Raw genomic sequence first — 13768 nt, 5'->3', positions numbered from 1 at the left:
CCGAGTCGTACGAAAGCAGTTCGGCCTTCCAGGTATGAATGGATCCATTTACAAATCCAAATAGGAAGACCTAGACGACGCATCAACATGCACGGCGTCGACTTGCTGACGTTTGTCCAGTCTCCTCATTTACTTAGGAACGTACGTCATGAGGTTGGTGGTCGTAGATCTGCTTTGCAAAAATCCATGTTGATTTTCTGAGATAGTATGACGTACAGATTGATACAGTGAATCATAGACAAGGCTCTCGAACAATTTCGGAAAACAACTCAGAATTGATTTCCCGCGATAGTTTTCATCCTGGTGTATGTTTCCAGATTTGTGGATTGGAATTATAGATGCAGTTTTCCAGGCACCGGGAAAAATGCCCTCTATTAACGACTGGTTGAAGATAATCGAGAGAGGTATCGATCAGAAATCAGCGCATTTTTTGGACAGGAATTGCGGAATGCCATCTAGGCCAGGTCCTTACGTTTTATCCAAAGTAGCTACCTTACGAAGAACGTCATTCGGGGAAAAACTCAGCAGGCTCAGATTGAAATCTCGACTAATTATGAGCCAAAAGGATAAATATGGATGTTAATAAGAAAATTGGGAACCACACAATGCGGAATAATTCTAACCTAAGATTTCTATTTTTACGCAAGTCTCCTCCGTGAAAACCCAGAATATTTTCTCCAATATCCGCCAATATCAAAATTATTGAACACAAATTATGAAGAAAAACACATGACTTTTGTTTATCGAAACCGATCCTTCCATTTTAAATCATCCTTTTTGCCTTTAACTTTGCAATTTATATAGGATAGTAGACAAACTTTTAGAATTCTTTTGGCTGACACTTATAAACTGTTGAATTAAAACAATTATGATCAAAAATGTCAATGAACTTTAATTTTTTGATTTTGCATGATTTTTTCCAAAGCTAAAGACAACCTGATTAAAGGATCCTTTAACTTTCAAAATATCACAATTTTTAAGTCCTTAAGTTAACCTACATGAACAGCTTTTAGTTAACCTACATGAACAGCAGGAGTGCATGCATCAATCTAACTTTTCCAAAATAAAAACTGTCATTACATTACACGCTGTCAGAAAATGCTAAAGACGGCGATCTCCAATTTTATCCAAAAAGATATGATGAAAATAAGAAAAAGGTATCAAATTTCCCCATTCTCCCCTACTCAAAAAAGTTAAACCCAATAAACATAATTGACTAAGTTTAAATTTTTGTTTGATTGTGTGCAAAAATTCAGGCCAAATCTGCGCGATTTGGCAAGCTTAGGCTAATATTATTCAAATTCGATTTTCGTCACTATATTTCTATCAAAAAGTTAATTTTTTTTTGAAAAATTGTAGTAGAACTATTGACCTGGGATAAGATTTGTTGTCTTTTGTTCTGAGTCGAGATTTCTGCGCTTGAATCATTTTAGTCGTTCATCAAAATTTGATTAGGAGTTTAGATAAAAACATTTCACTTAGCATTTTTGGACCCTCGAGGGGGAGGGGTTTAGCCCTCAAACAAGCCCCCTCCCTCCTCCCGTTCTTGTGGCCAAGGGTCCCAATTAATAGTATTGTTCAATCAATATAAAATTAAAAAAAAAGAACCATCAATGTTGAATGAAGCTGAAAAATAACACGCAATTACCTTTCGACCAATCCTTTCAACTTGCTTATCCAAAATCTCTTTCTAATTTTGTCGATTTATTCGTGTGTCTGAAGCAAAACCAAGCTTCGATTATCTGTCGAACACATCAAGGTTTATCTGTGGATAAAATCGATCCAAAACGGTGGGAAAAACAACATTCGATCATGATCAATGCGACCTTCGCTAAGTCCCATGGAAATTACTTGTAGGAGAAGACCATCACGATCCACAAGCTATAATGGCTTTTTGTGGGACTGGGAAAAAGAAAATTTCACACTAGCCCTTAATCAGCTGTTGGACCGGGCGAAAGCAAGGTGTCAACAAGCTGTCATTGAACCAAAACGTGTGATCACCCCCTTAATTTAACTGATCATTAAGGGGAACGGAAACCGTGTTTTTTTTGTCAGGTGTATTTGAGGAAAGCTCGTTTGAATGCTTGGCGACAGCAATTTTTGACTTGTAAGAAAGCTGCTGAGTAATTTAACTACCTCGTAGATCCTAAGAAATTCGTTATCCAGTAAAGTATTACCGAGCAGTTTTTTTCCCTGGACCTGAACTTTTACATATAAGTATGACGCAGCTTCGAAATGTACCTCATGTTCATTAATGGGAGCTGTTCTCAATAACTACTACTACTAATTCAGCAATCTAATAAAATGTGAATATTTCTATAAGATAAAAGAGGGGGTGCAATATTTTCAGCATAAATCATAGAAAATTTAACATACACAGTATAGTTCACACGAGCAATGGGAACACACGTGTCATTCATTGGATTAAAACAGAAAAAATGAAGGCCAACCGGGGGATTGTTGTCACTTTCGATTTCAAACCGTGAATGTAGGTAGCAATGGTTCATTGAAAGAACTCATCTGCAAACAAACGAATGAAAACGAGAGTCGGTGGTGGTTTTCGAAGCGCCACTATACGTTGGCATCAGTCGCTAAATACGTCTAGTCTCTGGTGTGGGCTTCCAATCGTAAATGCCCAAAGGTCGTAATTCGGCGCCTGTTTATTTGCTTACGCTCTGTTACTATACCAGTTATACGTATTGCGGGAAGTCATTAACCCGATTATTTTACCCGTTTATGTTTTTATTTTCGATCCGGTGGCTTGTTTTTTCACGTACGATGGAAAAGATACTGGTGGGTAGTCACTGTCAGTTTTAAGCTCTGTAAAGCTCCTCAAATAGGAAAGGGGGGATGATTTCAGTGCGACAACACTATATGGTGATGGTGATGAAAACTGCTCTGTGATTCTATGGATGATCGTTGTGCTTACGAGTGGGAAAGTGAAAACACAAACACGTGTGCGGCATGGTTTCTATTCAACGGAAAAGCGTAACAATAAACTAGAGGTCAACTTTTGAACCATAAACACGATTTCAGGTCGAATGTTTTACATATTGTCGTATTATAGATGGTATAATTGATCACGAAAAGAATATTTTAACACGTCAAAAACTTAGACAAAATCTTTTTAAATATCTTTTTAGTTTAATCATCATTCTAATATACTGAGGAACTGAGATTTTTGAAAGATCAAATATGTTCTACGAAAATGTTAATAAAATTAACTGGAAATATTAAATTTATGGCAAAAACAATCGGTTCATTGAAAAATGATAGACAGCGAAGCGAAACAAAAATTGAATGTCATTTTTTTCAGTAAGATACACAGGGGTAAGTGGGACCGTATTTTCGAACAGTTTCAACTTTGAAAAATCATTTAAAAGAATCATCAGTGGATCAATAATGATAAAGCGTGAAAAGATATCACGTAAATTGTTCTGGTCTACTGGTGTATTCGCTTACCTCGCTTCATGAGGTAAATGGGGACGGTAGATTTTCACTTCGGTTTCTAAGGAAATGTTTAACAAGATTGTGTTTTCTTGGTTCGAAACCTTACTTTATTACTTGAACTAAGATTGATCGATCTTCTGGAAAAGATCAATTCTCAAGATCGGTTCAGCTAAATGATTGAAGAATCGATCCATCCGAAAATTCGAAGACAAATGATCGAGCTCTGCAAGATCGATCTTTCAAATTTGGTTAAAAAGGGGTGCTACCTGAGGGCTTCTTTGTGATGAAGTAAACAGCAAAAAACGGCAGAAAAGCTTGTCATTTGAATACATTCATAACATGTACTAGAATTTATCCAATTAATATGTAATGATTTAATACTAATTTAATACTATTTAATACTGATTTAATAATAAGTTTATAAAGTATATTAAATTGAAATTATCATCAGAATGTTAAATATTGTATTGTTGAATTATAGAGACTTTAAACTTTTAACCAGAATGTTATATTTTTCATGACTTTGGTTGAGTGTTTATGATAAGCTTGCCAGAGTGCCCAGTTTTATCCGGGAAGGATCAAATTTGATACAAAATTTTGAAAAGGTCCGACCCTGCCCGGTTGCCCGAGTTTTGTAAAAAAAGCCTTCTTTTTTAACAAAACCAAAGAAAATACTCAAATTGGACTTCAAAGGTATTTTTATTAATTTTGCATCCAAAACCGAAATATCTTATGTAAGTTTCATCAAAACAAACTTGAAAGATTTCACAGATTCACGGCCCGAGGTCACGCAGAAAAAGTTCTGGCAATCTTAGTTTATGACACATCAAAATCAGAATACATATTTTTATGTCCCCTACGCCACACTTTAAAACTTATTAGCCTGTTGGGTATGAACCAGCGGTTCCGGGTGACCTGATTTTTTAGAATTTTACCATATTTTTGAAAGACCATCCTAGTTATTCTTAAACTCTTGAATTGCCATGATTTTCGACAAACGGTCTTATCTTGATTTCAAGAAAAAAAAAAATCTTTAAATTATTATTGAATTTTTTGCTAAACGGTAAGAACATGAATAACATCTATAATGAAATATTTTAACCCATCGGTAATAATTTTCGATTCAGATGATATTTTAATGGTGTTTTTGAAATAAACTGCAGGCCATCCAAGATTCTCTCGCTTCAGTTGCATGTATTAAGACGTCTCCAGCACCTGTATTTCGCCTTAAAATATTTGTGCAATATAAGCAGAGGCCCATGTTGTTTATGTCAATCTAGTGATGTCCTAGAAAATCCCTGTTATTGTTTCGCGATTTTCGACCGATTACAATTATTCAACCATTCGACAAAAGTTTGGGTAATCCTCAAAAGTTTAGACCATGGGTGGCAAAGATATTAGACGTCCAAAAATGTATTTCTTTATAAAAATTTCTCATCATGGATCCGCCTGTATGCTGTTTGTGAATATTGAAAGAGAGAAATGTTTGCATACTTCTGGGAATCATTAACATTCAAAAACCTTGTAACTAGGATTGTTCGATCCAGATCCAGATAAACGGTCGCAGAATCGGTTTTGTAAATAAAGTGAATGAATTTGGAAAAAATCGGATTTTTCAACAAAACCTGGACAATTTGCCTACAGTGGACCTTTCCTAAGTTTTGTATAAAATATTCAGTTAAGTCCGGTAAAACCGGTCAATCGTACAAGCTTTTAGCACCAAATGCGCCTAGCTGGTTAAATGCTGTCGAAATGGCTGATAAAAAAAAACATATCTAATCAATGCATTTTGAGGATGATACGCTTTGAACATAAGGCAAGGAATAAATTTACTAATTTATCAACTCCATAAAATTTTAAAATTCATACAAGGTATTGATACCTTTTAAGATTAAATTTTGATTTATTTTTAAATTAAAGATACGAAAAGAAGCTCGAAAGAAAACCGTGGTCTACACGATGGTGAAAGTCATACGTGCTATCTAAGAAGTCGTTATCGATTCTCTACATTGATTGCATGACGGCACCAATTACTCTGCACTAAATGGAATTTCTAAATCTCCGGTAAGGAGTAAAAAAATTGAAAAAATCGACCCCTAACTGACCCCTATCACTTTTTTCCGCTAAAACTCTTTTGTTTCTCAACCGATTTTGAAATAAATAGTTTTGGAAAGCTTGTAACGTGTCTCAAATATGATTCTCGGACAAAATTCAGCTACAATCATTGATTTTAAAATTATTCAAAGTCTAAGAAAAAAAAATCCCAAAAACATGCTTAGGGAAAATGAATGTTAGTCAATTATAGAGTTTTTTTAAAAAAAATTCACTTGGTGCCTGAGAAAGCTGAAGTTGGAAGCTATATGTTGCACATATGTTTTTTTTTTTAATTTCTTAAAATTGTCCACAAAAATGTAAAAAAGTACTGTTTGTCTTAGATTTTGAGTATGATGACGAAAAATTTACACAAATATGCACAAGAAAGGGAATTTTCTACCAATTCTAGTGATGTAATCACACTAGCGGTCCAATGCTTGGCGAAAATATGGTAAATATTTTTCGGAAAGTAAATCCAGAAATTTTGCGCTTATGCTTGTGTCTTTTTTGTTTACTTTCACCCGTCTTCGTGTTCAAAATAGCTTTGAAAAATTACCACCCAATGCGCCCGTCTGCCAAGCAAAAATTTGTGCGGACTTATCGTACAATTTAATGTAATGTAATTACACCATCAAATCCGGAATAATTCACCTTTCTTATACACAAAGCTTGATTGCGATAACCTAACGTTAACGTACTCAAAATCCAGTGCAAAGTCGAAATCAGTTGCTAGAATTGTGTCAGTCGTCAAAAATTCTGTGTTTCGTGTTTAATAAATCTGAAGATGCTAAAATATCACAAATTTCGTCAACTTTCTAACCAACCTTTCAAAAATTTTCTAATGTGACTGGAATAAATTTGGCGGTTGATTCATTAAAATGTATGGATTTTACCCCACTTTTTAACATTTTTTTTGTGGCCGAAATCCTAAGAAATTAAAAATAAAATTTCCATCTGTGAAACATAAAACTTCTAATTTCAGCTTTCTCAGGCACTAAGTGAATTTTTATTTCAAGCATTGAATAACTGACTTACAGCCTTTTTCTCGAAGAATATTCTTTCTTAAAAACAATCGACTTTGAATAACTTTGGAATAAATGATTGTGAAGTTCATCAAATGTCATTTGACCCACTCCGGTACGTTTAGTGTTGAAAAAAATGGTCAAAAGATTATAAACAAAGAGTTTTCCATATTTTTCAAAATTTAAAAAAAAAATTATTAACGACTGAAGTTTAGACCAATAAAATCATCTCAGAACCTGGGTAATAGATCTAAGAATTTTGTTTTTTTTTCACAGAATTCACAATTCTTATAAATTTGATACACATTTTCAAATTCTAATCTTCTATATCTTTTCTATAGAATTTGAGTTTACAACTCTTATGTGTGAATCTGTTGTTACATTGGTGGTTTTTTTGTTTCGATTAATGTAATTGATTTTTTCTAAGCAAATTGTATGAATATCTAAATTTGATAATGTTTGTCAAGAGCTATAAGTAAAATTAAAAGAAACAACATCACAAGAAACCGTCCCATAGTTTTGAGATAAAATCATGTAATTTTTTGATGGCATAGTTTTGCTGTCAGAAATCAAAAGGTGCAAAGAGATGAACAAAATTTCAGTGTTGAAATTAATAAAGATTAATTTATTTTAGAAACGGGACACTTTGTTTTGCTGATAGCCAATTTACTAGTAATCTGACATTCAATGTTTTGACTGCATTTTGTTGCCTATGAAAAGTACTATCCGATCTTTTTTTTTTAAATTTAAAATCCACGCGGTTTTGAGATTTTTACGATACAAGAAAAAGAATTTTGCACAGTTTCCTTCAAAATCCATCATTATCAAATTGATATCTGACAAAACCGTTGATTATTCAAAGAAGTAGTGTGTATGAATGGTGGAAAAGTATGCAAACACTGTCAGAAATATCCACAAAGTTCAAATCAAGCATTGAAGTGAAGCACATGATCGACAACTACGGTTAAAGGTCATCAGAGAAGTCAAGTCTCATAGGAGAATTTTAATTTTTTTTAAGCGAAAATCTAAGTGTAGATCGCTAAAATGTCCAACAATTTTTTTTTCCGATAAGCTGAAATTGTTGTCTGAATATTATGAGTCATTCAAATCAAACCTCGAACATCAAATTTTTGCAAATTCATGAAAACCCCTATTTTAAAAAAAAAACCAGCGTTAGAATCCTAAAACATTCCTTCTCGTGACATGGTCCCTAATATAATTTTAATAAAAATATGTATTTGATGGTTGTTTTGTAAAAAATATAATGATTTGCCAAGATTCTGCTTGTTAATTTTCGCTATTTGTATCTTTTTCGAAAAAATCATGATATTTACGGCTTATGTTCTTTCGTTTATTGATACCTCATGTTTCTCTAATTCTTTCCATCACCTACGAAAATGTTATTATTTTCAGGTACAAAGATGTACCAAGCGATTTCATAACATGAGTATTGATCCTAAATTTCGTTTAAAACGAAAAGTATTGGAACTAAAGGAGAAGAAATTGAAGGAGGAAAAAACAGCCACCTAAAATACCGATAAGACAAAGTATAAGTTGGAAAACTGATCAAGAATAAAGTAGAATTTTTTCTTACAAAAAAAGTTAATTTTTATTTTTTATCTTTTCATGAAATATCATAAGATTTCGTTTATTTCCTCCATAGAAGGTATTTCGAGCAAGCAAATTTTTTTTGAGCTACACGCATTCGAAACTGTCCCATTTCTAAATGAACTAAGCTTTAATTAATTTAATTATAGTTCATTTTGTACAATTCAGCGAGCAATTTCGTTAGACCAAGTGGAGCGTGATCTGGCGAATGTGGGATGCCCGAGAATTTGAAGAAGGTCTGCCATGGACCGAGTGAATTTTAGGAATTATGTTCGTCAAGTTACGTCGTAAGACAAAATACTTTAAAAATAAAATAAATAAATTTGTACAATTTGGAAAGATTTATTCATAAGTTTAAAATTAAACATGCTTCATTTTTATATTGACCGTTTTTTCTTCACGAATTCATGATCCAAATACAAATGGTTGAATTTTTGACGTCAAAACGCGCCACTTTAAAAATGTTCAAAATCAAATTAATAACAAAATTTATTTTGATTGAAAGAAATGATTGAAAAATAACTATTCAAACCAAAGATCGAAGAATATGGTAGGAGATCTTGATTAATTGTATAAATTCATAAAACATCAAAAAGTTCAAGCATTAACTTTAGCTGAAACTTCAATCTATAAATCGTATAATTTCAAATGAAGAAAGCCATCGGGTTAAGTTTCCATGCACACATTCCACGGGAAACCAGAAATACTCAATGTGTTGATACCAGTTTTACAACACTCCAATGATCACAAAACTGGCCGCAATCTCGATAAAAATCATATTAAAGTCCGAACAAACCAACCTGTCACCGCACCAATGAAAAAAAAAACTCCTCTAAAAGACTCGTTAGCGATGAATAAAAACTCTTTCTCCAAATTAAAAACAATACATTAAATCTTTGCCACCCCAAAGAGAGTCACTGAATAGCTGCCAGCTACAATAGGTGGCCATACGAGGTGAAAATTCGATATATGATTTTCACCCAAAGGCCCCAATCAACAACGTGTGTTTACTGCGCCGATCGACTCAACTGCTCATCAACGAATCTCTCTATCTAGCTATCTGCTGAAGATAGTTTGAAGTCCGGAAGACTCTCGACTTGTCGGCGGCCAGGCGGCGCAATTGACCTAGATCCCCGCCTCTAGGCTCTTCACCGATCATCGATGAAAAACTCCTCACATCATCATCATCATCTTTTTGTATCTTCACTTCAGTGACACCATTTCGCGAACAGTTCGAACCTCATGACTATGAAAAATGCTCCCCAATGCGGAGGCATGAAAATATCCAAGTCAAAGCTAGGTAGCTATTTACACGCTTTTGCCTCCTCTGCATCTACAAGGAAGAGCCCAATCATTTAACTTACATATCGCAAATGCTACAGCAACCGCCAAGATAAAACCTCGTCTGGACAGCATCTTAACGGTTGTTACTGGCCGTCCTACTCCAGTTCCTCCGCTCTTCCTTCCTCCTTCAGCCTCTGTCTCTGCCTTGCTGTCCCTGATCGGACCGAATCGGGAAGTCAATCAGCCACGACTAATTGCTCGTCGATGAGATCTCCCTCACTGGGCTCAACAACTAACTGGTCACTGTATCCATACGCTAGGGGTCACTAGCCTTCAGCAAAACCAACCGAACCAAAACAGACCAGATCTGGGATCCAGCAAACGTAGCTCGACTAGATGTTACTTTCCCACTTTCACGTTTTGAGAATTACTGCGTCACTGAAATAGCCAAACCAGAGATACCAGAACTTCACTTTCCGCGCTTAAGACACCACACGGGACACGCGGGCCTCTTTGGTCATAAATCGTACACCCCACACACACACAGCATCCAACACTAGAAAAACTGTCACTTTCCTCTTCCGTATCAATGATGCAGGTTCAACTTGTCCCAAAACCCAACCCGCTTCGATGCTGGTGGACCAAGGAGGCCTCCAAGTCCCGTTTCAAATCCAAAACTTCACTCTATCATCCACTGATGGACCACAAGTCCTCACCAGTTGCAGCAGTAGCACAACTCACAAATCCAATCCCCCAACTAAGCACCACTCAAATATTCACACACAGAGAGAGAGACCCCTAAGGATCCAGGGAGTTGATCCGATCCGCACCGTTCGAAAGCTCGCAGCAGACTAAAGTCTGCCGCGGAGTTGCAGCAAATTAAGTACCTTCTGATCCCGCCCGACCGACCCAAGCGGCCCCAAAAACCGAACACGATCGAACACAAGCCGAATGAAAAAGCTCCGATGATTAGTGCGGGCTCGATGGGCACGATCAAGTCCCCTCGTCATGGCTCACGCTTGGGGCTTGGGGGCTGCGGCTGCATGCAAGTGAGGCGTCATCGATCGTGTCCGAGCGGGTTCGTGGCTTTAACTGGCGTTGGATGCACTCGGCGACTGTTCTCGGCCCAGAAGGTTGGAAGATTTGAGGCGTTCTTCTGTCATAAATGGTAGAGTGTAATATTGGATTTTAAGGTGATAAAAAATAAATCAAGCTCCCCACAAGATGATGTGCAACTTTCCGGCTGCCTCTAGGCTTCTATAACTCTGGTGGTGGCGTTTGATCGTGACCTTTATCGAGGATGAAGGTTTGGATGATTGGATGGATATGTTAGTTTACAATCATTTCAGGAAGTTGATCGTTAGGAAGGCTGTTTTTTTATTATACCATCTTCCTCGGCATCCAGCTTATAATATTAACCCTAACCTGCTCTTGAGTGTCTATATAACACTATTGGAAGTTTGGCGGCTTGTAACTTTATTCGGGTGGATCCAAAAAAAATTTTCTTTGCGAACCCTCAATAAATTCTTGAAATCTTCAATTTTACATCATTACTTTTTGTATGGACGCAGGAAGAAAACTCCATAATCAGACCTTGAGTGTCAAATTAACATCCCTCGTTAAAACCGCTATATCTCTTTTGTTTCTAACCCGATTTTTACAAAAAAAAATATAGTTTTGAAAACCTCGAAATATAGCTAAAGTATGTTGGTTAGACATAATTCACCTACATCACTTCAGTTTTCCATTATTCAAAGTCTAAGAAAAGAATCCGAAAAACCATGCTATCGCAGCGATACACCACTAGAATCGGTATGAAATAATTTTACTGGTGAAAATAAATTCATTACGGAAATCTTGCGTGAAAATTCTCAAAATCCAGTGCTTATTTGAATTTCAGTCTTTTAAAATCTGAGAAATTGCAAATTGACAAAAGGTTTGAGAAATAGATACCCATTAAATTTCGTATTTTGAACATCTAAAAAGTAAAAATGTGCCAAATTACATCAACTTTCCAATCCTTTTTTCAACATTTATCTGGTGGGACTATAACAAATTCATGTTTGATTAAAAAGTACGGTTTCAACACAACATTTTTACATTTTTAGTGGTCATGATCTTGAAAAATTTTAAAACAAAAATCATATCCTTATGTGCAACGTATGTAATGCTTCTATCTTCAACTTTCTTGGACATTATGTGAATTTTTTTTTGAGCATTCTGTAGCTGACCTTCAGTATTGTTACGGAATTTAAAGATAAACCGTAAGTCCAAGAAGAACCGATTAGAAACCGACAAAGTTAAACCGGTTAGGAAATGTCATTATGACGGATAAAATAAAAGACAGTGTTAATTGAAAAGCTAAACGAAAACCACGCGTTTTATTCGCTGCGCTTCCGCGGTTCCGGAATTCCCAGTATTCTAGTTTTAACATCCGATAGAGTCCTCTCATGTATCGCGGTGTTTCAAGCGTAAATCGAAATACGTCCTTCCCCCGAATAAATCGTCACAGTATTTTTGCGGATTTTTTTTTTAACTTTTACGGAAAACTGAAGTGTTGTACTGGAATATTGCCTGAAAAACATATTTGAGTTACAATACGAGGATTTCAATACTATAAGTTCATAAAAATGGGTTATGAAACAAGATATATATATTGGTTTTAGTCAGCAGTGTCAAATTGATACTCCAGAAATTGTCACGGGTAAAAGTTTTAGGGATGGATGAAGGTTCATAAAGGATTTTCGAATGCTTCAAAATTGTGTGACAAATTTACCAACTTTCCTTTTGTTTTATGTTTATTCCTTACAGTGATGTGGAAAAAAATAGCAGCGCCACTAAATTCTGCGCAAGGGTAGGGAAGGGTTAATGCCCGAACCCCTCGGGCTCAGGGAGAACCCGAGTAAAAAAAAACATATTACTTTTATCATACTGCTTTTAGTTATGAAAATCTAGGAAATGAGTTCGAAACTATAATATTACAGCTAAGAGGCTTACCTGAGATAATATTTCGAATTGTGTCTCTTATATGTGTAAGTAAAGTAAAGTAAATTTTTCCCCGCAAAACAGGACAAATTTATTTCAAAAGTGCAAAATATGAGTTTTAGATTTCGAATTTCTCAACACAAAATCCGGACAAATCCAAGCAGGATCCTTTGAAAAACGTTTTTACCAGTTTTCCAGACGTCTGGTTATCACTCGTCTTCAGTGGACACCAAAATTATTTTTTGAACAATGAATTTTTATCTAATGTAAAATATTACAGTTTGTAAGGTTCTTGAATATTGTAAATTGGATAAAATTTCATTGTACAAAATATAATTTTAGTGTCCACTTAAGACGAGCAACCAAGAACCTCGTTAAACAGGTCAAACATAGCTTAATCGTCTCAATAAATGAGCTTGAATTCGTTTTATTTAGCCCAAAATTTAAGTTCTTATTGAAACTTTAAAGTTCCATTACAAATTTGAACGGCCTTCTGTTCAGCTCACAAGAAATCGATAAATGTGACGAAAAAAATCTCTCCTCTTCTCTCTTACTTCCGTCACCACCAGCCCGCCCCATTTTTAAACTATGTGCTCCATGTAATGAACCGTTTTTTTGGCATTCATTTGATTCCTACAATCAACTTAACTCATCTTACTTAATTGGTTTGTTCGATACATGGCGGCACACGAACAGTTCTGCTACACATTTGTTTTATTTGCTTACTCAGGATGAAAAAAGAAATAGTCTTGACACCAGCTGACACGCTGCCAAGAAGCCATACCTAGACATTGCTCTACCCGCCACTAAAAAATCATTTAGAAGCCTAAATTTATCTAGATATTTAATTCATGAAGCAATTCATACAAAACTGAATTTCAATGTGTGATAAAACCGTGGTGAGTAAATACAGTTTGAAAAAAAATTAAGAAAGAAAGAAATTAAATCTTATAAAAAACAAACCTTTCGAGTTAGCCTTAAACTGTTCTGAGTTGAAATTCCAACAAAACTGATACATTTCAACAATTTGCAAAACTACAAAAAATGATTAACTGATTAAAAGCCCTTTCGTGAAGCTCGTTCAAATTTCATTTTTATAAAATGGCCAATGCAGTTGATTGAGACATGTCAACTGACAATTTAAGGAAGATTTTGTAACTTCAAGTCTTCAAGGGTATATACGGCATATACTGGCCTCAGCCATAACCTCAAATCTTGGTTTGAATTTGGCCTCATCAGAGTTGCCAAATTGTTACGACAAAAATTCATATTTGCTCTCTTTTTATTTCTTGAGTATTTTAACTCAATTTTCAACTATCAACTAT

General features: G+C 35.2%; 1 protein-coding gene across 4 annotated transcripts in view; it reads right to left on the bottom strand.

Moving 5' to 3' along the window:
* Positions 1-10304, bottom strand: part of LOC129745216 (protein Skeletor, isoforms B/C) — a 44498-nt gene extending 34194 nt beyond the window's left edge. The window contains exons 1-2 of one of the 4 annotated variants that reach the window (XM_055738166.1): positions 10200-10304; positions 9539-9896 (exon numbers count right to left, since the gene is read on the bottom strand). In XM_055738166.1, the coding sequence (XP_055594141.1) occupies positions 9539-9590 (52 nt within the window). In that variant the 5' untranslated portion in view covers positions 9591-9896; positions 10200-10304. Of the gene's footprint in view, positions 1-9538; positions 9897-10141 lie in introns of all 4 variants that reach the window. The other 3 variants (XM_055738156.1, XM_055738168.1, XM_055738152.1) reach the window with 3 other exon arrangements.
* Positions 10305-13768: the final 3464 nt, after the last annotated feature.

Source organism: Uranotaenia lowii, chromosome 1 (genome assembly GCF_029784155.1).
Source record: "Uranotaenia lowii strain MFRU-FL chromosome 1, ASM2978415v1, whole genome shotgun sequence".
Lineage (NCBI taxonomy): Eukaryota > Metazoa > Arthropoda > Insecta > Diptera > Culicidae > Uranotaenia > Uranotaenia lowii.
The sequence above is the reverse complement of the archived record's forward strand: the minus strand, read 5'-3'. Positions and strand labels throughout refer to the sequence as shown.